This window comes from Hermetia illucens, chromosome 4 (genome assembly GCF_905115235.1).
Source record: "Hermetia illucens chromosome 4, iHerIll2.2.curated.20191125, whole genome shotgun sequence".
Lineage (NCBI taxonomy): Eukaryota > Metazoa > Arthropoda > Insecta > Diptera > Stratiomyidae > Hermetia > Hermetia illucens.
The window spans coordinates 26,693,106-26,719,480 of record NC_051852.1 but is presented as its reverse complement, the minus strand read 5'-3'; the positions used below and the strand labels follow the sequence as shown (position 1 = coordinate 26,719,480).

Here is a 26,375-nt window from a genome sequence, read left to right as displayed (position 1 = left end):
TCTGCGAGGATAGACATTTTTACGGCAGTGTCGAAAATGAGATTTCCAATCTCTTGCCCGTTACTTCTGGGGTACCGCAGGGATCCATTTCTGGTCCTACTTTATACAACACTTTCACTGGTGATGTCTCCTCCCCTGAGGTCGGTACAGAACTTATGCAGTATGCCGACGACACACTCGTCTACTCCCCCAATTTTCGGCCAGACAAGGCAGTTAGGGATATAGAGGATTACTTGGTTGATCTTTGCTACTACTACCAGAGCTGGGGTATTAAAATTAACTCAACCAAGACACAAGTCTGCATCTTCAGGAGGAGATCTAGATACTTGGGATCTAGACCCATCCACAGGAAGGCTAAACACCTGAAACTGGAAATCGGGAATACAATAGTAAGAGGGTCGAAATCGATCAAATATCTAGGAATCAATTTCAACGAAATCCTAAGATTTAACGATCATGTTAAACTCGCCATTGCAAAGCAAATGGTGCATTGCGCAAGATCTACTTTCTTCTTCGAAGTGGGTCCAAGCACCAAAACTAAGCTGATCCTATATAAGACTCTCATCAGGCCCATCATATGGTAGGGAGCCCCTTCGTGGATCACTTGCTCTTCAAAAGCCATGGATGAATGCATGTCTTTCGAACGCCGTATATTAAGACATTGCACTGGATTGTCTTACAATTAGAGGACTAAGAAGTGCGGCAGGAACGCCATAGTATACCGGCGAACAAATATAGACCCCATTAGAGAATATATTCTCAACATTACGGAGCGGTTTTTCAATAAACTTGAAAACCATCCAAACCCAAAAATTAGAAGACTGCATGAGCTGTGCAAAACAATCCCACTAGCGACTTTCCTTAGACCGTGCCAGATACTGAACCCTGACCTAAAATCAATAATCCTGTCCCTCTTCGACGCACCTTGCCTGGTAGGAGTGCAAAAAGGTTAGGCCACCGTTGTCACTGTTTCTCGTACAGTCAGCTTGATGGTTTTCTATGCCCTCCATACGGACAGATTCGCCCTCAAGGCTGCCCAGCTTCTCCATTACTGCAGAAGTATTCGAACAAAACTTCAATTTTTTCCTGGTTAGCTTTGGAGACAGCGGGCCGCCTCCCCAGTCATTAACTGCTCCGTAAACTTTCCATTTTTCTTTACCCATATTGACATTTAATTTTTAAGGTCTTCAAGTGTCTTCGCCAGCTCGCCATTTCTTCTGTCAGGGTTGACTATCTTTACTTTGGCTCTTTTGAGGTCTGAATACCCCTCTGGGATTGTTTATGGCGTTAGTTATTCAAAAATCAAGTCCTTCCTATGTAGACTTAATCTACCGTCATTTGTATTAGTTTCCACATTGCAGTTTGAGCTTTTTTGAACTTCTTATGACCAGTGTGAAGTCAAATGACCTACCATTAACCCTTCTATATTTGTTTGCCGATTTCACTCTCAATCTAATTTGGCGTGCTTACTTGCTAATAGTTAAATACACATAGAGTCTAAAGTCTGCCACATCCTTGGAACTAAGCGCTAATATCCTAGACTAAACTACTTCCTCCACAGTCATTATTCTCATTTGGATTAGAAACAATGCAAAATTGATAAATTGGCGACCCCTTTACACACACTTTCCCTGTACAACTAATGCAGCAACCAGAATACTCCATGAATCGAGAACACCCAAATCTGGGTGTTCAGAATGCGGTCATAATTCCTGAATTCCTACTCCTGATAGTTCCACGACGAATGTCTCCCAAAACATACGCACGAACTAATTATGTATCTCAAAAACAACAAAAATTCAAGATGAGCACCATTTCACCAACATCTACTTTCTCACTTGATAGCCTAAGGTATGTACTTTCCAAAATTGCATTTTCTCCCGCAAACGGCTAAAAAGCGTCAAAAAACCTGAAAAACTTTCTCCCCCTTCCCTCCTTCCTCATATTTTAATCGACGACAAAGATATCGTCGTATCTTCTTCTGCCATCTTTTCCGACGCACAAGAAACCCCTTCTTCGCTTCTGGCCTTCCTCAAAGACCAACTCATCCCCTTCAGTTCAGAGAAAACTTTCTCATAAAGACAAAACTTCTTCACACGCAAAAACACCCCAAAAAACTTTTTGCTACCTATCAAAAGTTGGCGTGTTTTTGTATATATATGTATGTGGGATACAGATGGCAAAATTCGGGACCTAGAACTCATCCGTTCTTATTAAATGCCTTAAAGCATCCTTCCTAGGTAATCGATATCTTTACGTGTACAAAGTACAAACGCATATACATAGTCGGAGTCAAAGCGGGCAGACTAGGAGTGCGGAAAGAGCCAGGCACCGAAAAGGACTAAAGATGTGAATTGAAGTCGTCCTCAAACCCGGCGACAGTTTGGGTCGATCTTTTCAAGATATTTTTTGACACCTCCTCTTTACGACCGGTGGGAGAGATACATTATGAGTGGAGGGACTGGGAAGTCCCACTCTGCTCCTCCCCGTCCCACACTCAAACCAAATTCCAAACCAAACAACTTTTTTTGGTTGTCGGCGCTCAGTTTGTTATTTTTTTTCACTGCTCGTTTGCATCTATCGTTTGACACGGACCACAATGATACAAACATGATGCCCCTCCCTCGTTGCGTCTGATGAGAATGGTACTATCGGTGGGAGTTTTGTTGGGGTTGGGTGGCAGCTGATTACAGAGCCGACTTTGGGACGCATTTGTGGGGAATGATTTCTGTTGAATGAATTGCTTTTGAAAAGATACTTTAATTAATTACATGTGGACAAACGATTTTAGGTAGCAATTTTAATTGGCGAGTTATCTTTAAAATAGGAAAATTTATTGATATTGGAGATATAATTAAATGTTAACGAGTCAAGGACTCACCTCATTCATGAATAATATTTTATTAAATTATGCCTTCTTAGACTAAAGATGACAATTTAAACGTTAATATGGAAGTTTATTATTTTAAGTATAAAGAGAACTACGGAAAAGAGCTCTTCCCGCGGCTTGATAAATTGGAACCTGAGAATGTTTAACCCAATTATTTGAATAGATAATAAACATAACAGATTACATATGAGCATAAACACTATCAATAAAAGAGGTTTTAAAAAATATCACTGGTCGAGTTGGAAATTACGCCTAGGGTTTTGTTTTGAGAAATGCCATAGGAAATACAGTTTTCTGTTATTACCCAAAGTAGTAGACTCATCGTGAAACTACAATCATTCGCGCACTAGGGCCTACCTCCGCGCATCGCGCGATTAAGACCGGTGTGCGGGGAGGTGATCAAATCAGCGAGAGAAATCTCAACGAAGCTGGTCCCCCCATAGGAATACGAACACGAATGCGTGAAGGAAGAGGTCGAATGCGCAAGCTGCAGCCTCATTTCTCACTGGTGCTTTGAGAATTTCCTCCAAGGATAGCGAAATGTCAGAAGGATAATTTACCATCCTCCGGGAATGACTGCGGGAAAAAATGCTGGAGGCTGGAACGAAACCAAGATTTAATCAAATTTGCACTGATGAGGCTGCCTTAAAGTGGCTCCAGCAGGTAATCCCGATTTTGAGTTCTGGCGGTCCGCCCAAGTTCAATATTGTGAACACTGAGCTCCGTAGGAGAGAACATGTCGGATGTTGGTTACCGGGCCTTCGCAGGAAGGCAGGGAACATCACCTGCATTTTGGGTGAACAGAAACCGGGCGTGGACTTCGGACACAGGTGGGCAAAGTTCATGAATGCCACAAAAATGCAAAGTTTCAGCTTGGTATTCGAACTTCTCAGTCTTGATAAATGTCAGAACATATAGGGGGGCCAATATAGATTCGGATCACTATCTCGTTGTCATGGTGCTCCGAGCTTGAATAACAACACCACCTACAATCCCCTCTGACAATCAGGTGAGAGTTAACACTGAAGCCATCCATGACACAGCCCTCCGCAACACCTATAAGAGGGAAATGGATGCCGCAGTAACAGGAGTCAACAGAGATCCCGGAGATCAAGCATCAACAAATGATCTTCACAATCACCTGAAGAGCGTTATCATAAATACGGCCACAAACATACTTGACCCCAGCCGTAAAAAGAGTCGGAACGGCTGGTTTGACGATGAATGTAAGCTAGCAACGGAACGGAAGAAAGCTGCATACTCAAAGAACGCGGGCACGCGTGGAGACCTATCACGAACTCTGGCGAGGGGAGAAGCGACTTCACAGACAGAAAAAGGAAGCCTGGGAGAACCAAGAGGTCTGTGAACTAGAAAAGTACAGGGAGCAATCGCACCAGGCGCGGAGGATTTACCAACAAGTCAGCAGGATGAAGCCTTATACACCTTGATGTCCATCCTGCCGAGACAAAGAGGGGCATCTGATTTTCAACAGAATGGGCATATTAGAGCGATGGGTTGAGTACTTTGATGAGCTACGGAACAACCAGAATATCGGCGAGTTGAGGGTCCCGCCAACTGAAGACGACGGACAAATACTGCCACCACTATGCATAGGAGAAACGGTCCGTATAGTTCGTCGGCTTAAAAATCACAAGTCGCCAAGAGCCGATGGAATTACAGCCGAATTGGTTAAATATGGAGGCGACCAATTACACCAAGTGGTTCATCAACTGGTGCTCAAGCTATGGGATAACGAATCAATGCCTGACAACTGGCAAAGAGGCATTATTTGCCTCATACATAAAAAAGGAGATGTCACACAGTGCAGCAATTATAGAGGTATCACGTTGCTGAGTACCATCTAGGCTTGTTAGGCCGGATAGCCCCATACGCTCAGAACATCATTGACTCATACGAAAAAGAGGCTTCACTCCAGGCAAATCAGCAACATCAGATTTTCTCTCTGCGGCAAGCGATGGAAAAACTGTTGGAATATGGACAACAGTTGCACCATCTATTTATCGATTTTAAAGCCGCCTATAGCATAGCTAGGGTAAAACTGTACACGGCTATGAGATAATTTGGTATCCCGACGAAATTGATAAAACTGACTAGGCTGACCCTGACCAATGTGCGAGGCCATATAAAAGCAGCAGGATCACTCTCAAGACCATTCGACATCAACAAAGGTTTACGACAAGGGGATGCCCTATCATGCGGCCTCTTTAACCTGGCCCTGGTACGATCCTGTTTAAGTCCACCCAACTACTGGCCTATGCTGACGATATCGACATCATACGAAGAACGACCCGAAACGTACAAACTGCCTTCATCCAAATCGAGCAGGCGGCGCGAGATCTTGGGCTGCACATCAATGAAGGCAAGACAAAGTATACGGCGGCAACGTCAGCACCAAAAACCAACCAACCAACAACATCAAACCGCACTGGTCAAACGCGAAAAATAAAGATAGGAGACTACAACTTTGAGACCGTTGACAATTTCTCCTATCTAGGGTCGAAAATCACAACCGATAACAACTACGATGTTGCTACGGTTGTTGGCAGCCAACAGAGCCTATTTCAACTGTTCCGCTCGAAACGTCTCACCATAGGGTCAAAGCTCTTACTGTACAAGACTATGATCTTGCCAGTCCTCATGTATTCCTCGAAGACTAGGGTTCTTAGCAAGAAGAATTGCGAACTCTTGGCCGCGTTCGAGAGAAGAATCCTCCGAAGACTTTTTGGCCCCCTACATGAGGATGGACGATTCTGTAGCCTACATAACGACGAAATCTATGAGCGATACCATGACCGTCAGGTTGTGGATAAAATCCGGCTCAATAGGTTACGGTGGGCGGGTCACTTAATCCGTATGGATGAGGATGATCCAGCCCGGAAACTTTATAAGGGCAATATCTATGGTAGAAAAAGAAGACGAAGCAGACCCTGCCTGAGATGGAACGATGGCGTAGGTCAGGACGCCAGACAGCTTTTAGGGATATCGAATTGGTGGACCTCGGCGCAAAACCGGGATGCCTGGAGTTCCTTATTAAGGCAGGCCTAGACCGGATACCGGTTGTTGCGCCGTTAATGATGATGATTCGAACAGGACCAAAAGAGTATGAATGTTCTTAGGGAAAGCCACGATGTGGTGCTCCACTTTTCCTGCACAGACTGAAATTCAATAATATGAGGAAATTTTAGAGAATCATCTCCATTTTGAGAACAACGATGGTCTTCGACTCACATAATATAGAGCAAATTGCAGCATCTTCGGTGCGCTTTCCCACAATGGAGCTGCCCGCGGACGATAGTGCAAACAGTGGTGGAAACCCTGTATGGGGGTTCTTACTTCCCCTACAGTATTTAAGCAACAGGCGGAAGAAAAGAGAGCCAGAGACGTGAACGCAACTGACTGATGCCAGTTCGAACGATCAAATCTATGAAAACCGATCGCTGGAAACCAGTGAAGATGTTAAGTGGAAAACAGAGGAAAACTCTGCGGGATGAGATAAGACCTTTCATGGATGAGGACATAGGAACTTTAGTACCTTCAAGGGCAACTATTTTCAGAGAAATCAAACACGAGGGAATCGAGGCTCTGGTGGTACGGTGTGGGGGAAACTGCGTCACACGCCGACCGCGGCATACGCTTCTAACAGTTTTCCATTACACATTAGAATAAGTTTATTTCGAAAAACATAAGGATTGCTCAAATTAACCTGCAGCATGCCAAAGCCCTCTCCTATCTGCTGGCAGCGAGGCTGACAAAGCTACCGGGCTGTCCCTACATTTTTCTGGTGCAAGAGCCATGGGTTCGATTTAATAGAATCTGTGGCATTGGATCAGTAAAGGGGGCTAGGATCTTTTACGATGAAAAATCCATAACACCAAGAGCTATGTCCTGATGTCAAGACAGTTAGAGGCAACTACGCTGAGTTAGTTCTGTTCCCAGGACTTAGTTACGATCATCGTACAATACCAGATTAATGGCGAGAGGAAATACGTCATAGTTGCCTCCGCCTATTTACCCTATAATTTTTTGTATCCTTCACCGATGCAAGAACTAAGGGACCTGGTACCGTATGCAAAATCAAGTGGTCGCGAATTCCTAATAGGTTGCGATCCGAACGTTTCCTTGGTGCTTTATTATCGCGGACGTCTCTCCTCTTATGATGTATGACCCATCTTAGACGCGGATTTCCTGTGCCACTATGGTCTGCTAGCGGATATACATAATAGGTCCCTCATTGACCCCACCGCTTCCCTTAGGTCATCAGGAAAAATCTCATCCTCCTCATCCACCACTCTTTCCACCGTTTTTGAAGACGTTGTACGATGCACGTATTCGAGCATTTCCTCAAAAATTGTGCAACATCACTACCGTACGTAGTCTCTCTCAGCCTGTTAAGCATGATGTTCAGCACCACATCAACACTACTGGCGCCCCGATCTTTTCTAAGGTGCATCTTTTCTGTCACTGCATTATTTCAGTTTATATTTGTATTAACATTATTTGTATTTTTATCACAATCGCCTTAAAAAAGTTATTAGCAAAAGTAACTAAAAATTTTCTAACTTGTAACGAATTAAATGAATCAGTCCTTCTTAGTGACGTCACGTGTGTATCCCGCCGCGGTTTGGAACATAAGAGACCGACTTATTTCCATGCGGTCCTTACTGTCCCAAACAACGGCATTTTTCCGCCGCTAATTCTCCACTCCCCGGGTGCGTTCCGAAAATGAGCGAGTGGAGAGTTTCGCACCATCTACCCGTCCGCATCCGCAACATTCGAAATAAATTTCGAATGCTGCAGATCCTGCCGCGCCACACATCCATTACCATCGCAGAAGCTCGCAGTTGTGCGAAAAGAGTTCGCAGACCTTTAGAGAGTTGTTGATCTTCGCTATTTTACATATTTCTTAAATTCATTGGCAAATGAAGACCTTGTGGCGACTACAGACGTTCAGATGCTCAGACGATTCCGACTGTTACCCCATTCCACCCTTCCACGATTTTCCGCACTCTACTGCAAACTACCATATTTTCTCGACCTTGGACTTAGTTAAGGTATATCATCAGATCCCTGTAGTTCACGATGACATTCCGAAAACCTTTCGGATTCTTCGACGAGGTCCTCGAAGCTGTGGAAAAAATAGTTGGAAATAAAGCACCTGGCTTGGATAGTATTCGCAATAAAGCCTTCAAGTTAGCAGTGAACATAGTTCTAAGCCAAACAAACCTTTAGGGGAAACTTCGTCCTATAAGCCGATATGCCTTCCAAATAATACTGGCAAACTATTCGAACGAGTAATATATAACAGATTACTTCCAATTGGCGGTTTCTCTGGAAATCCGTTCGGTTTTCGAAAGGGGAGGTCGACAATTGATGCAGTTGTCCTAGTAGCTAACAGAGCTAAGACCGCACTTGACAAGGACAAATATTGTGCAGTAGTCACACTCGATGTGAAGAATGCCTTCAATTCCGCTAGATGGACCAAGATATTTGATTCCCTAATCAACTTAGGCGTGGCAAAGTACCTGGTGCGTATCGTTGACGACTTTCTAATCGATTGGCTTCTGTGCTGCGAATCAGATGAAGGAATAAAATTATACCAAACGACATGCGGAGTTACACAAGGGTCCATCCTAGGGCCACTCTTGTGGATTATTATGTATGACAGAGTTCTGACGCTAGACCTTCCTACTGGTGTGGCTTCCATTGGTTTCGCAGACGATATTGGTGTGACGGTTGTTTCACGCCTTCTCAAAGAAGTCGAGCTTTATGCAAATGGAGCAGTCTATGAGATTAAATCCTGGTTAGAGGATGCTGGTCTACAGCTCGCAGAACATAAGACGGAAATAGTACTTATTACCAAGCGGAGAAAGTGCACTTCCATGAAAATCAAAGTTGGGGCGCAAACTGAATTGTTTGCCTGCGCTTAAGTACTTAGGCATATTGACTGACCAGAGGTTAAACTTCAGATTGCATGTGGAGGGTGCAGCAACCAAGGCATATAACATCGGAGCGTTGGTTGCGAGAATGCTACCAATTATAGGTGGCCCAAGGCCGAGCCGTCGACTCCTTATTTCGAAGATGGCCAGTTCGATCCTACTGTATGCAGCCCCATTATGGGCAGATGTACTGAAAAATACAGCAAATAAGAGGGAGATTGGAGCTGCGTATCGCATAAGTGTACTCCGAACATGTTGTACTTACAGAACAATATCCAATGAAGCAGCCTGCGTGATAGCAGGAATGGTCCCGATCGAGATTCTGGCGAAAGAAAGACAACGACTTTACGATCGAGCGTATCCCACTGGAGAATCTCCTGCCCGTCGGCAAAAGATCGCATGAACTGAAACTGTCGCGGAATGGAAGAAGAAGTGGGACGAGTCAGAAAAAAGCCACTGGACCCACAGAATCATATGAGATATCCGGAAATGGATCGAGCGACCCCACGGCGAGGTAGGTTTCGACCTAACTTAATTCTTGAGCGGACACGGAGGCTATCGAGCATATTTGTATCGATTTGGGTGTGATTATTTGCCATATTGCCCAAAAATTGCGGAGAACGCAGAACACGTTTTTTTTTTTCATTTCCCGAGATTCGCATTGGAGATTGCGTTGGAAGCTACAACCGGAGAGTACTTTACACCCGGAAATATAATGGTACATATGCGGAAAGCAAAGGGGATATGGATCGAAGTCGAAGAAGCGATTGCAGCCATCGGTAAGAAGCTTAGGCAGGAAGAAGTCAGCTGAAAGAATGAATGCGAGAGAAACATGATGTTAACACGAGCGCATAATAATTTCTGATCAAGCCCCGCGACCTAATACCAAACGGGAGTCCCGCGGGAAGAGTGAAAGGAGAAGGAGGTGGTTTTGGTGGGTAAGACTCCCACATAACCGTCTGGCAGGAGCCTGCGGTAGCTTTTGAGGCTTCCCACCTTCCATCGAAAAAAAAAAGACAGACTGACAGATAGAAAACCAATTTGAATAAGGTTTTCTTTTACACAAAGCCTTAGAAAACGGATAAGAAAAGATTCGAATACTATTCTTTTATAGGCACTTGATTTCATATCAGTCGGCAGTTTCCATTTTGTACCACTAATACATCCATAACCACCAGGAATTTGACCCCGGGGCGACGAGATTGAGAACTTTACGCTCAATCAACTTGACTATTGGATCGACGCTCCTTTTATGATGTATAACAATTCGATTTCGTACAGAACTTATTCCTAAAGCCCTATTTCACCGTTTGGAAATATTCAACGTCACTTTTCAACTGATCTCAATGTTTTTACTTCTAAAGGGCCATGCATGAAAGGTAAAGAAGGGTGGTTGTGCTGGATCACTAGTGTTCATTAATAACGAAATAATTTGCTACTGGGACCGACCTGGGACCTAAGTGCATATCTATGCACTGAAATCCACCGTGGAAATGGACCCCGGGCTACAGCTTCACGAAGCCGGGCACATTGATCACACCGGATGTCTGCTTCAAGTAACTAGGCGAAATGATACGGAATTTTGAATTTAAACAACCGAGATTGATCAATCGATCACCTCCTCATCCTCTTGCATAATGACACCTGTCCATATTCCGTCAAAGTGATAGTGGTAAAGCTACAGGAATTGGGAGTAGGACATTTTTCGTCATCATTCGACGGACCCTGCACTCACTGGTCTCCACTTTTCCAAGACTTTTTCACGGCGTAAATAATTCGATTTCGCAGATTCTTTTAAAATTGTCCTTTAGCAGTCTATCTTCTCCGGAAGCCATGCTTCTACGACAAAGGGATAAATGAACTACGAATAAGATTGATAACCATTTTTGTTTATAGGAAATAACCTAATATGTGCAATATTAGTGTTTAGACCACCATAAATAAAAATTAAGACGAATTAACTCCAAATACGCACTTTCCAGGCTTATTTAAAATGGCGCCCAATGTGGGCCAAAACCCGAATGTGCCAGACTTGAAAAATTTTACTTTTGTTAATGATTGATTAACGATATGAGAACAGCTGAAGTACCAATTATTCGTCCCACCTTTCAGAATTGGTTAACAGAGCGACCACAAGGCACGTTTGCAGTTTTGAACGGGAAAAATTTACATTCGAGTTGAATATGATGCGAGGAGCCAAAACCATATTCCAATAATTTGCCTTCGTGCTGCTCTAAGGACAGAGGTGAGATAGCACCTGATGAGTTTGTCCTGGACGAAACCATCAGCCACTTTTTTTAATACAGAAAAGGCCCCAGGCCCGGGAAAATAGCAACTATTTCCCCTTTGTTTCCAGATCTCTAATAGAAAAACGGACAATTCTTAGCAATAAGTCTTTGTGAAAAAGCTGCAAATATGAATATCGTAGTTCATATTTTTTCCAGTTAAAAATTACGGAAATTTAGCGCCATTTCATGAAAAAAACCCAGGAAATCAGAAATCGTACGTAACTTATATAACTCAAGTAAAATAAGATAAAGACTTGACCTTAACTTCCAACCGGCCCTGTTCGAATTTATTCTCTAACTTCCTAAGGCAAAAGTATCCCCGATATCAGTACGAGGACAAACGAAGAGCAAAACACACACAACCCATGCAAAGTCTCCGTATCCATTTTTCGCAATGCTCTATTATTACTTTGCCTGTGAATCCAGTTCGGCTGGCACGTATCAGTCCCATTTCCACCAAATTATTCGCAGAAGGCTCACTATTTCCCCCATCTCTTCTTCCGCTTCCAACTAACCCACAATCGACTCACTCATCCCACCGTCGACACACCTACGAAAGATATTGATATCCTGGGCAAATTCATCCACCGAACGACGGACGGGTGGAATTTAACTCCCAACACCGCACTGACCACCCGCTACTCGCTCCAAGCACGACTATATCTTCCTCGTGGTGAAATCGCATGGGACCCGGTTCAAGCCCAAGCGGAAACAAAAACAAAAACATAACACAAGCTGCCACTCCGGTGGAGCCTGTGGAGCTCCAAGCCTGAAATCAAAGTGGAACTGTCTCGTGCATTCGACAAACACGCTCGAATGGAGGACGAAGAACAAAACATGAAAAAACCACTTGACAGAGCTGAGAACAGGAAAAACACGACATCGATGACCCTATTGCCGGTCCCTCTGCAATTCAGCAACGGCAGCAGCTTTTTCGGCTCCGAATCAAGCTTCCGCGGGGGCAGCCGGGAGGCGGTAGTCATTTCACAGAGTCACACCTCGCAGTGACGTAGCCCCACACACACCAAACATTCTCGGGGCGGGCATGTTTACAAATCAACGAGCTGCGCGATTGGCTGCAGAACCGGCACAACCAGTTGCACGTTGCCAGGCAACGCCTCCCTCAATACTAGTGTCTACTCTTTCAGACGAGAAATGGCAGCCGCACGACCAACAGCAATACATGCGTCGAGGGTGACCGAAATCCGGAAAAACGAGCCCACACACGGGTAGGGGAAACCATTCCTACTCGTCTGTATGAAGAATGGTTGCGACGAGGAGGGCGGGTCTTGCGTAGTTTTAGAGCAATGGAAGGAACCAGGGCGGTCGGTGTGAGGTCGGGAGGAGTGTTGCATTGTCGGGGACAGTGGCGGTCGAGGATTGAGCCAGTCGGTGTTCGGCAGTTGTTTAGATTTGTTGGTGTCGTTCGTGATTCGCGGTGTATCCAGTGTGTGTCACGTGTCAGTGTTACCAACCATTAAGCTACGAGAGCCACTTGTTCGTCGTTATCGCAATTGGAGTTGTTTTCCCTTATCATCGGAATCACAAAAAAGGAGCTTACAGATCGCGAACTATCGTGCGGGAAATAGTTTGTTCTGATTTTTCTGCGGCCAATAGATGGTATCTCCGCAGAAGTTTCCCTATGTAAATTTTTTGTTCTCCGTAAGAAAAAGATAATGCACTGATAACAGCCTCTTATCCTTGTGCTTAGGCTGGCCAAGTGCTAATTGTTCTGTTTATAGCTAGCCTGGAGACGACCTGTTGGATTAAAATAAATTTTTGTGAGCGCGCAGTGATAATTAATCAAGTGACCCCCGGTTTAAATCATCGTATTCAAAGCGTACATAGTACAGAGTGCATTTGATTTCTTCCAGGAAAGAAAGTCTTATCAGTTCGCGAAGATTTTTCGACAGTTAGGCCCCGTCGCGAGAGAGAGAGAGTTGTCTGCGGTGATTGAAATTTTCCAATTGTACAAAATTCAGGAAGAAAATTACAATAGTGTCCTTTGATTACTCAAAATTTTGACCGAAGGTTCAAAAGCGCCCGCTAGGGCTGTCGCACTGGCGTCCTATCTGGGGGACGGGTTTTCCGCCCTCGGTGCACGGGCACCACCGGCCAAGGATCTTATGGCTTTTGGTTCCGTATTGCAACATAATCAACACAACATAGGTAGGTGATCACTGAATTATTTTTTTCCTTTTTCCGGGAAATCAAGCAAGGATTCTTGTTTCGAATAATATTTCAGGAGAGCAAGGACTCTCCTTTTTGAACAACATAAAAATAAGGTGGCAAAAAATGTATCTTTTTATGGTTATTGTTACTATCTGGAAGTTACTCACGTATCAGCAATATTCTGGCTTACAAAATTGGTCATTTCACCACTATTTTAGCAATAGATACATAGATTGTTTACACAGATTGAAAACATCGTAATTATCTTTTGGTAATTTTCATTCCCATTAATGTTCACACAGGTGGATGGTTATTTCACTCATCAATTGTTTGCCAATTATTAAGTTCAATGTGTTGTGAAGACCATTTGTTAATGTTTCGCTCTGGATTAAGATATAATTGAAGTGAATAAAAGGATTAGGCAAAAATTTGCTTACTGGCGCATATTCCACGGGTAATTTGAAGCAGTTAAGTCTCTATTCTCGCAAAAATGTGGGGCTACATTCCTCTATGTATTTCTGAAGTATGTGCGGTGATGCAAAATGAAGAATCCGAATTTGACAACACACATGTGTGTTGAAAAACTATCTTTTTTTTTCTGTATGAAGATTATAAAAATTCATCCTGGGGAGGGAAAAACTGATTCCCGAAATGTGGTAGTCTGATATTAATATAAAAATGAATTCCGTTTTCTCTCCACCGCAAAAGTGAAGGGTGAGGATACACATAGTTTCAAGGTTTCCAGTATGGTCCCCTTCCTGCTGCTTCCTGAAGTAACCAACTGTAGTGGTAAATAACTTTTAAAGTAGTTTTCGGCAGTAGGACTGCGAATCCTTTGCCAAACATGCAAATCTCTGATAAGTTAGTTTGGAGTAAACTTTTTGTCAAAATGCATATCTAAATACCTTACTTCAGTTGCATACGGAACTGTCATAATGTTGGCTACCTTGCATATCTTCTATCTGGCTTCATCCAGCTTAATTTTCTATTTTCATCTGCCTTTTGATCAATAATAAATGTAGTATTTACAAATGGCGCCCAACGTGGGCTGCTGAGAATAAAGCAAAGGCTCAAATCCACAGTTCTGAGAAATGCTTAAAAGCTAACACCGTTTTATTTGACAGTATCTACGATTTGCATGGGAAGCTCCTGTTTGGCACATCCCTGTGGATACCCACTAATTATTCCTGGGGCATAGCGCGCCAACCACGCCAAACTCAGATATCAGGAAATTATGGTCAGCTACAATTTTGAACCTTTTCATAGCCGATGACGTTTCTGCAAAGGTGGACAAGCATTCTTCCTATTTTTTCATCTGGATTCGAGGTAGAAGCAATTATTTCGTGAATCTGTAACATCGAATTAGACTCATGACGGATTGGTTCGCTACCACCGGATTCTCGTGTCGTAATGACAAACACCTCTAACTACGTATTATTGACTAACTAGGGGCAGTTTTTGAAAAAAAATGATCCGATGAGATACATCTAGTCACCGCAAATCTAGCTCTAACTCCTCCAATAAGTGGTTACATTTGATCCTCAATAATTATTCGTGAATTTTCTGAGCTCCATTCGACAATTTTCAGGCTTAAAGGAGCCACCAAGATGAAAATAAGCCTCCGTTGAAAATGGCTTTATTTAAAAAATCAGTACCCATTTGTTGCTATGCCGTAATCCCTTCTTAGAGCTCTTTTCACTGTGCTCGATTAGTAAGCTTCAAAACTTCAATCCACAGCATTTCGCATATATATACGGCGCTGAAATCCTTCGTTAAGAGAGGTTCACCAAGTGTCCAGTTCTTGACCACAATGATAAATCGATATTTCTGGACTCTGAACAATGCTCATCTAAACTGCAGTGATGTTTCGTGTTGAACAATTTATTAAAAAACATATAGAGTGTCTAAGATCACTACTCAGTCGAGTCTCCCCAATTTTTTTAAGTTATTCTTTGACAATTGACAGAGTTACATCATTATTTCGACCACGAAAAAATATTACGAACTAGGCTTCGCAAAAAATCTAATTTTTTTGAAAATATTTCCCAACAATGAAAATACATTGTTCATTATCTCCATTTTTTAAAAACCCTGAATTGTCAACTGTCAACCTGTCTTTTTTTGGCAACACTTTACCATACACATGCCTCCAAATTGAAATTTTGAATCAATTTCATCACACTATTGACTATTTTTCAAAATGATGTCTTCTAAGTAAAAAAAACTACTCTTCACTTGTAAGTTTCCTATCAGAGCTTGAATATTTGCTAATCAATCTACCAGATACAGGATATCGGTTGATTTTTTTGAATTATAGTAGTTTTTATAAAGAAATACATCAACCTTTAATAGGATTCACTCACACTTGCATCCTCAGGAAATAAATTGCAGGAAATTGATATTGGAAATCAAGATGACCTGATGTTAATACCGAACTAGATTGCTACCAGCAGAGGCTCTGGATTCTTTTTTTGAAAATCAGTTAAGTTGCTCAGGGATCGACGGAGGTTATGCCTGCATTTCAATTTTTCAACCTGAACTTCTCTACTTACTACAATATGCAGAAGAATCCAAGTGTTTAGTCACTATCCGTAGAAACTCACTTTAGATTATACTCCAGCTAGTAGTTGAGTTTCTTCTGTCAAACGCACTTCTCAGAAACTGCCTGTAGTAATGAATTTAAGGAGCCTTCCACACCGATGGCTCAAAGACAAAAGAAGGTTCTATAACAGGCTCTCTCGAGAAGTGGACTTCTCCTTTGAACAATATACAACACTTTCTCAGGCTGAAGTAGACGTGACCCTAAAAGCGATAAACCGGGTGATTGGGGCGAGCGATTGAAGGACAAGCGCAGGCGTGATCTGCAACGACAGCCAAACGACTCTGAGGGAGTGAAGTATTAGCTTTAGCGCCTCAAAAATCCTTCAGGCTATATTGTAGATGAAGTTTGGAAGAGATTTGTTAACCAGAGTTAATTTAGTTCTTGGTTCAATCTCCGTCTCCGAGAAGAGAACACACTGAGGAAGGAGATAGTTGGTTCCCGACGTAGGGATTAACTTACAAAAAAAAGGAAATTTAACCAAGATCAGAAATTTGTCCATTTTTTCCTCATTTGGTTAAATAATGTTAGTGATTTCTCGTATTTAATTCATATTGTGGCTTTTCCAGGTGAGGCTTATTCAAGCCAATACGATACGCGATAATATTAATGTTTCCTAATATTGGCCTGGGTCCTGAAAGCACAAGGCTGTCGTACGGGAGGTCGTGGCTGAAATCTCACTGGAATTTGTATCGTGTTTTGACGTCGGATACCAGTCAACTCAGCTGTGAATGAGTGCTTGAGTCAAAGCAGGGTAATAATCTCGAGCGAGCGTAATGCTGACCACATTGCCTCCTATAGGGTACTGAATCCTGTAGTGTACGGTTGCGGTGTTGAATGAAGTGCTCTAACACACTTCAAGACCCTGATCCAATTGGACTGTTACGCCAACAATTATTATTATTATTAATATTTGCCGTAAAACGCCATCTCTACCTGACAAGCAAATAGGCCAAAAATCCTGTGACATCAAAGCCCTAACAAATCGTCGTCAAAAATGTCTGCAGAGTTTGAAATTATTTATGACTGATTCACATAAAGGTACCTTGATATGATCCCGAAAGAAAAATTTCCAAAGTTGTCAAATACTACGAACCTGTTGGTCGCTGTAAAGCCTTGCTGTTATTAACAGTTATCTTAGAAGTTCGTTCTGTATTAGTAGTAGCTGTTGGGCTATCCTCACTTTCAAAGAATTATGCCTAATGATGACCATCGCCAACCCATAAACTACCACCAAACGCAACGTTTTGTAGATGCATTAGAATCAGCAAAATTAGATGCTCGGTGGCGAATGAATCTCAGATAACTCTTAGAGCAGTCACATTTTTGGCCAATCATGCTAAACGAGGTCGTCTAAGCTTTGACAAGTCATGAACAGTCTAGATTGATATCATCATCATCATCAACGGCGCAACAACTGGTATCCGTTCGAGACCTGATTGGTATCCACGTCGTTTATCAAATTTTTTAAAGCAGTATTCTTTGAAACGACTGTCAATTTCCCTAATTTCTTTTAAAAATTCCTTTAATTTTTTGAATCGCTGCCCTAACACTCTTTGAACTTTGAATATAACATTCAATAATTCGGGTACATTTCTGCACCATTCAAATTCCCATGATTAAAGTCTATAACCTTTTCTTGACTTATCTCAGACTTTGACAGATATCCGTCGGTAACTGCAGAACTGCAGATCCTCTTTCCAAAGAATGTAATTTTGGAACACCCAATATTATAGATCCCTGAGAGTAAATGTGTGAAGCATGAAAAATAATGCATAAACTATGTTGGTGTGCCCTGCGTAATTATTTAAAAAACAGAAAAAAGGTGATACCATGTATTTTGAAATCCTGAAATTGTTGGATTAACTAATTCGAGAAGTGATGCCAGAGGAATGAAGGTTTTGGTTGTTTAACGTGAGTACCTGCCGGGTAGGCATAATCCCACTGCTCTCTTAGAAAATGGATTGATTTGGGGACCACAATGAGAGCTCCGCCGCGACTGAGTGAGGCCCAGCATTCATACCAGTAAATCCTAGGCCTATCTAGCACCACTGCCTCCATTAAGAGGTATCAACTTCACGATTGAGCCCAGAAGAAGCTCTGCTCGCGTTATGTGCGCAGTCGCAACCACAATGAAACCTCCCACAGGGGACAAATAAAAAAAACGAGGCGAGAACACATCCCCCAGGAATCACCTGGAGCATATGCTCTCATAGGACAATCTCGGTTCTTGTGGTACCAGATAACCTCCGGTGAGATTTCATGGCAAGAATCACTTATGATGAGTCGCACTGCAGACTCGGGTCTTATCACCCTCCTCCAGTACGTGGAGATAATACCGTCCAACAGGTTGACTGGCGACATCAGAGGGATAGTCCATGTAATTTTTTAGGTTACCAGTTGGATCAACTTTTTCGAGAATTCAAGTCTAAAGTTGGCCCCTAAAGGACAAAGGGCCATATTGGTTTGGAAGTTCCCATTTACGTCGGATATGGAACGATACTGCGATAAATTGTTGCTGATGTGGTTGCAGCTAATTTCTTAGTGTGTAGCCGATCATTGTCACTTTATCCTACCCTTCCTTCAAAGTTGAGGCAACTGATTAATTCATTTTTAACTTTTTTCTTGCATAATCGTCCTTAATGTCCTTTAAAAACTAGGCTAGTTGCAATGAGATCGCTCCATGAGTGGCTGGCAGCACTAGTTGCTTCCCTTTCATTTTGAACAGAATGGAACAAAGAAAAGAAATTGGAACCGCCAGTGAAAGAAGCATCACCATCTCCTTCCATGCCAAGGTAAAAATCTTAGCCTAAAAGACATTATGTTACTCAGAAGAGGAATTAATAATAATGGAGGAATCTTTTAGGCGAAAAAGGACGAAGGTGTGGAAATACATCATATTAGCGAATGTTTTATGAATGGAAACTATTACGCCACTAGAAGGATATATATTATGAGAATATATCAGAGGCGGCTAAGAGAAACGTTCTTTTATGAGGTGATTATGTCCGGATTGAAATGCTATTTGAAGAAAAAGACACCTCCCAAAATTGATGCGTTATATATATGGAGTTCTCTCTGGAGATATTGTGGTTAAAACATAAAAGGACAACGTTCACCTTGAAAGGAAATCGTGATAAAAAGCTCCGAGTCGTAAATCTTCATATTCAATAGGGAAGTGTCTTTAGAATTTGACATATAGAAAACCTATACACTCCAGGAAAACTATCTTAAATGACACTATCTGTAGCTTCGCTTACAAATTGGCAACATACCACTCTATATTAAGGAGAATGCTTTCTATTCCACCAAAGTAACGATATGACCAGGACCTTCGATGATCAATTTTAAGAAGGAAATTGAAGGGTGTACAAATAGCTGGTAGCCCTACTTTGTATTACTGAAACAGAAATTCAGTAACTCTACACTACGCAAAAACAATACATAACAAAGGAATTTAAGTTCTCCTAAGCAACTCCAAAACAAATAGGCTTGATCAATAGACAAGGAGGATTTTTGACAGAAACGCGGTATTTATCTTATATCCCGCCCAATATGCAAATTGTCAAATGTAGAACAAACAAAGAGCCCTATAGGTATGAAGTTGAAAGGATGTCAAAGGAAAGCAGGTGTAGCATATAAGAAAAGGAAAAACGGAAACAGCGCAGATCCGCAAGAGTAAAACACTTTGTGAACGAAAGCGACAGCATCGCCAAAGATGACTAAAGAGATGCTTAAAGCAGTAAGAAACTACACAAGTCCCTCCCCAATTGGGCGCATATGGCAACCTAGAAATTTCCAAAGTAGCCACAAGCAAAAAGATATATGCAGTCCCTGGCAACGGATTCAGTAGCCTTTTAAGGTTGTTATGATTTGTACCGTTGTTTCTTTTCCCAATGTAAAAAAATTGAAAAATCCCCTTAAATACTGCTAGAAAGGCTTATCAAGGTAAACCCAAATTATTTCCCAACTAACTACAGTTGTCGCACGTTAAACAAGTCGGGAAACCGGAAGCTGTACGCTTCAGGTATGAAAGGTTTTGTGTATTTCTTTTATAAAGACATTTGAGTGTGCATTTGTTCCATTTATACGTAGCACATAATATATGCGGATATTATGTGCGAAGATCCACATTTAGTATTGAATTGACCAAGAAGCAACAACTTTGACCTATTATAACTTTGTTAGTAATGGTTTGATTTGCACCAAATTTGCTAGGATCATGCTCTATGTTATACTCTACATTGTTCCATTGTTTTTCGTGGTCTCCTGGAATGAGCTTAAGGGGGGTTTTAAAGCCAATTACTAAAAATTATAGTAATATACTATTATTAACTCTATTTGAATAGATATCTGTATGGAGGGTATTTCGGAGCCTAGGCACCATATAGTGGCAGCCTCTTTATTTTTTCGGTTTGGTAATGATTACTTTCGACCCCCGCACTTCCCACCTTTCCAACAAATGTCAAAACTAAGACCGGCTTCGGAAAGTACTAATTAAAACCTTTCATTTCTTAGCCCACATGACTACTACTGTGATCAAAAAGGTGAAATTGTCATTTATAACTCCCGGGAATAAGGAGGCAAGTAATTTTTTTTTTCTTAGGTTGGCAGGACTGTCTATAACCTTTGCCAGGCGTTTGTTTGTAAAAAGGTTTAGTTATCTCCGAGTTACACGTGTTTTTGTAAACAACCAAAAGTGATTTTTTCGACTTTTACAATGGGTGATTTTGCTGAGCAAAGATCTTGCATCAAATTTTGTTTGCGGAACGAATATTCTTGTGCGGCTCCATCCGACTTCTGGCTATTCAGCAAAGTCAAAGACCAATGCAGGGACGCCGTTTTGACACGATTGAGGAGATAGAAAACCAATCGAAGAAGGCCTTTACCGAAAAAACACTATTCCCAATGTTTCCAGGACTGGAAAAAGCGTTGGCAAAAGTGCGTTTCATCGGGCGGGCATTACTTTGAAGGGGATGAAATTGATTTGGAAGAATAGAGAAAGAATTTTTTTTTATAAACAAATTCACCTTACTTTTTGATCACAGTAGTATATTTGATGAAAAAACATTACTCACCCTTTCCATGTATGGGGGGGGGGTGTTGATTTAGAATTATATAACTCACTGTATGCGTGAGCGTTCACAGTTCCCACCTTTCCACCAAATTTGGTGTGAATCGCTATAACCATCTCCGAAGAAAATGCGTGTGACAGACAGACAGACAGATAACAAACCGATTTTAATAAGGTTTTGTTTTATACAAAACCTTAAAAAGAGGCTTGGGATAAACTGCGGTCTTAAAAAAATTCACGTGAAAAAAATACTTCTCCCATGAATTTTTTTTTAAAAAAAAGGTAAAATTCCAGCAATGCCGAAATATCCAACTGAGTTGGAAGAAATCGTAGGTACGTGGCGTGAAGATAAAGTTCGACACGGACTTATACACTTAGCATAACATAAGCAGCGTATAAGTGACAGCTGTCACTTATACAAGTATATTGAACCGACGTAACCCTGAGCCGATTTCTACTTCAATTCATGGATAATATTTGTACTAAACTTTACTGGTAATTATAGTGGGATTCTGACCAAACTTTTAATATCATTGCTTATGTATTTTATGGCTTATGTTCCTAAAACTACTCCTTTATGCCAAGATGGTTCCAACAGAAGAATAGAAAGATTTTTATAGAAACAAAAATCTGTCTAGCTATTCGGTTGACCTTTCAGGCCTCCAAGGAATGTAGAATATAGGATTACTCTTAAAAGTTGTCTTTGAAGCATTCACAGTCTGGTAATATTCTACGTCATTCCTTTCAACTGCAACCATCTTGACATTACTTCTTCCTCAAGCTGCAAAATTTTTCTTATTAACTTCACTTTAAATTTCCAGCCCCTTTATTCCACATTCACATTCTAATTTAGTAAAAATATGAGCAACATTTTCTCCTAAATGTAATTGGTAGTGTTGATCCCCGTGACTATTCCCATAAACTCCTTACTACTCCACTGACCAAGAAAATATTTCATCTCACTTTTGATTACTTGACATTATTGTGAGCTATTGCCATCATGAAGATCAGCTGAAGGTATAGTTCCGGAATTGCAAGTAAAAATGTAATTTTGAAAAAGAACAGTCTATTATCCAAGTGGACTCATTATTGCAGTAGTGCTTCAAAAGTATTCTCTTTTGAGAGGTTCATATCACCTTGAAAGGTGCCTAATTTTGCTGGAATGCATTCATACAGTGGGAGAGGGGTTTACATTTCCGGTAAATCCTTGAAATGATCGGCGTTAGATCACAATCAAAGGAAATATTGTAGTTACAAGAGGATTGACGATGTTCTCCCAATTTAATGTTAAAGGATACCTTAGTCGGCACCGACTTGTGCCAGATAGAGTCAAAATTTACAAATTATTGGTTGCTTCGACCATTTTAGGGAGGTTTGTTCAGTCCATATTTTTCATACATCCTAACCGCGAAGTTCGGATCAAAATAGTTTTATCTGGTTTGGTATTCATTCACTAAGCTTCCATTTTTACAAAAAGCCAAAAAAAACGTAAATTCAAGTAGAGTACCCTTGTTCACATACTCGTAGTTTGCCAAAAAAAAAATCCCCGTCAACTTTCCATTCACACAATATTCCACCTATCAAACTTATCGATAAAGGAACAAGTTTGAATCTAGTGAATCCATAGCATGGACTTCAACTAGCCACAAGAATACACTTCGAATATCTGAGTCTAGACGATGAATAGTTTTATGAGGCCGTTGTTGCGCTCGATGAATATATGTTTTATTGCAAGATTAAAGGTTGCTTATGTGATCATAAATTATTTATTGCTATTACTTTATTATATAACAAAAATCTCTTGTTCATATTCAATAGTTTGAATGCTATAAAGACTTTGAAGTGATTTCATGGTGACTCAAGTGGATGCCATTAGGCTTAGAAAATTATTATTTTGGTTAGGTCAAAAGCGTGAAAATGAGGGATAATTTTTTGCGAGAAAAAAGCTGGAAGCGGGTGTTTAGATAGATGTTTTTAGTTCTAGCAGTTACTAATGTGCATCGAACCGAATCCGGTCTTGAATAAGCAAAAGGCTAAAAGAAGAAAAAAATAGCCATGTGCGCTACGAATGTCTTTCCAACACTTTAGCTTAACTAGGCACCTTGGACTAAACCGAGATTTCAAGTTCGTTCTTCTATTGAATTTATGTAACACCAAAGATAAAACTAGCGTCAGACAAGTAAAGTAATTTACGTGAGATTAAACTAACACTTGACTTTCAGGTTGAGTTTCTAGATGCTCCAGCATAACACTAGTCGTAGTCAGCCATGCAGTTCAGTTGCATCCAAATGCAGCTTCATAACAAAAATAAGGAGTAAAATACTAAGCCACTCCCGTTGCCTTAGGTTCGAATTCTGCTTACGTCACGGATGTTTCTGTTCGTTTTTGTGCTCGCCCCGCTGCTATTGGCTTCTCATTTCCATAGCATTAATTGTGTTGATAAAGAAGATAAAGGACAAGGAAAAATAACCTGAGGAGAAATTAGATGGAAATGCACTACAACAGGGTGAACTGGAGACATACTACACATAAGCCTTAAGGAAGGCCAGACAGCCCTTGGCCATCCACTACCATCATCATCATTAGCAGCCTAATAACCGGTATCCGGTATAGGTCTGCCTTAATAAGGAACTCCAGGCATCCCGGTTTTGCGCCGAGGTCCATCAATTCGATATCTCTAAAAGCTGTCTGGCGTCCTGACCTACGCCATCGCTCCATCTCAGGCAGGGTCTCCTTCATCTTCTTTTTCTTTTTCTACCATAATCCTCATCGATACGGATTAAGTGACCCGCCCACCGTAAACTATTGAGCCGAATTTTATCCACAACCTGACGATCATGGTATGGCTTATAGATTTCGTCGTTATGTAGGCTACGGAATTGTCCATCCTCAAGTACGGGGCTTAAAATTCTTCGGAGGATTCTCTCGAACGCAGCCAAGAGTTCGCAATTCTTCTTGCTAAGAACCCAAGTCTCCGAGGAATACATGAGGACTGGCAAGATCGTTGTTTTGTACAGTAAGAGCTTTGACCCTATGGTGAGACGTTTCGAGCGGAACAGTTTTTGTAAGCTGAAACAGGCTCTGTTGGCTGACAACAACCGTGCGCGGATTTCATCATCGTAGCTGTTATCGGTTGTGATTTTCGACCCTAGATAGGAGAGAGGCCATCCACTATAGATACCCGAAAAAGTGATGTGAATCGGTTGGAAGAAGGTTTTGCCAGTACAAATCTGCTTTAAGGAGTGCTTAACTGTGACTTAGATTTCATTAGTTTACTTTTATATGCTTTTCCTCCATTCGCCTCCAGTTCTGCGGTCTACCATAATAAGAACAAACACGTCATTTTGAATCATATGAGAATGAACCCTATCTACTTTTTGAGGTGGCTAGCATAGCGTAGTGCGTTTTGATAGTATACATATAATGGAATGATCGCCTCATGCAACACGGTCACAGATTGAATCTGAATAAAACTGAATTTTTGACGACCGATCCCATGAAACAGGTACAATCACTGACAGCGGCAGTGACCTGCCCACAACTGAGCGATTCAAATGCCTCGGGTTAATGCTATCATTTCAAACGTCTAATTCTTCTCTAAACCAATGATCACGAATAAAGCTTCTTTTCTCGAAATTCTCAATATTAACAAAGCCATGAGAAAGATTTTTCCACTTTCCCGCCATTTTCCCGGCACCCAGACCCCTCAATCTAAATACCATTTGAAAGGTCTTATTCTGCTTCAAATTAGTGATCACGAATTAGAAACTGTGAGCCATTGATCCGTGAATATCATCAATAAAACTATAGATGAGTATGTTACGATGGAAATAAGGCGTCATCACCTTGGCACCACACAGTCACCAAGCCCAACCAAACTTCCTTAACAGGTCTGCCAGTCGTGAACACCGACTGCACGAGATAATATATGGAAGCGGACAGCATAAGCTAACCTGAATGCTTGCAGTTCGACGAGATAACTGCCGGGGATCTTGGTTCACAAATGTTATCTCTCCCCCTCTCCAAAACAAAACCACTAAACCCACCTATGGTAAATTACTCTAATAAAGACGTGTAATCTCACGACGGGTTGATACTACCGACAATTTTTTCACAAAAGGAACTTAACTGCCAAACGGCTTAATAAGGGAGGGGACAAAATCACAAAGAAAACTAAAGAGCGGGATGCACGGGGAAGGACTAGCAATGAGCTGAGTCTGGCACCTACACGCGACGAGTAGCCCCCGTCTTCCTTCCCTCCTCATGGAGAGCCAGACGATATAGTGTTCCCAAGCTAAACGTTTACCCCCTGCCGCTTCAAACAAGGGACAAAATCACAAAGAAAACTAAAGAGCGGGATGCACGGGGAAGGTCTAGCCTTGAGCTAAGTCTGGCACCTGCACGCGACGAATGGCCCCCGTCTTTCTTTCCTCCTCATGGAGAGCCAGATGATATAGTGGTCCCAAGCTAAACGTTTACCCCCTGCCGCTTCAAACATAATTGAGGGAGCCCTGAAACCTGGAAGGACTGACTCCTTCCTGGGGAAGGCTAGAGCAAAAACAACATCGATTTAACGCATAACTACTACTTATATATTTTCTTTGAATTATTCTGACCGACGGGTGGGTCGCCTCAAAAGCATTTGACGCAGAACAGTAGAGAAAGAGTGTAAGCATCTCAAGGGATCGTGGGGAAAACTGAAGTGCATTTCAGGTAACCGCGAACGATGGCATGTACGTTTTGTTGTTGCGCTCTGCCCCCAAAATGTGAAAATGGCAACCATTGTTGCTAGGGAAACTTTTTAAAAGAGTATATTTTTCTCGACTAGAATTGTTAGTTCAACTTGCTTCCTAATTCATCACAATCATGCAATAATCGATACCAGATTACCATGCACTGATTGAAATCGTTCATGGTTTACCGAAAAAAGGGCAGCATTCGAAATGTCAATATACTACCTAATTTTGACCATCGTCTAATATGACTAAATACAATGCTATCAGACAATGCAGAATTGCGTTATGAAATTATTTCACACATTAACGTCCCACAACTGGTGTTCTTTGTGATCGACGTTTTGAGTGTTAGCCGACTATAAAAGACAACGAACGGCGTCTTGCGGTAATGGGGACGAAGATATTGCGTTGGGCTAGTGGCGTGACACGTTTTCATCACATCTGAATTGAGGATATCCGCGACCAATGTGGAGTTGCACCAATGGTAGTGGTGTGGTCACGTAATTCGCGCTAAGAGAATTCACTTGCCAAGATTGGTCTGAACATCGAAGTCGAAGGTAACCGACCAACAGGTCGGCCGAAATAACGGTGACTTGATATGCTGGATCAGGATTTAAAAACTTCGAGATTGCATCCAGGTCAGGCATTTGATAAGGCCC

The 26,375-nt window shown here is 41.7% G+C and overlaps 1 protein-coding gene across 1 annotated transcript in view; it reads left to right on the top strand.

Annotated features, from left to right (window-relative positions):
- Window positions 1–12,542: 12,542 nt before the first annotated feature.
- The window catches only part of LOC119655718 (LIM/homeobox protein Lhx1), a 217,211-nt gene continuing 203,378 nt past the window's right edge, over window positions 12,543–26,375 (top strand). The window contains exon 1 of the mRNA XM_038061750.1: window positions 12,543–13,304. Within this exon, the coding sequence (XP_037917678.1) occupies window positions 13,262–13,304 (43 nt within the window). The 5' untranslated portion in view covers window positions 12,543–13,261. The remainder of the gene's footprint in view (window positions 13,305–26,375) is intronic.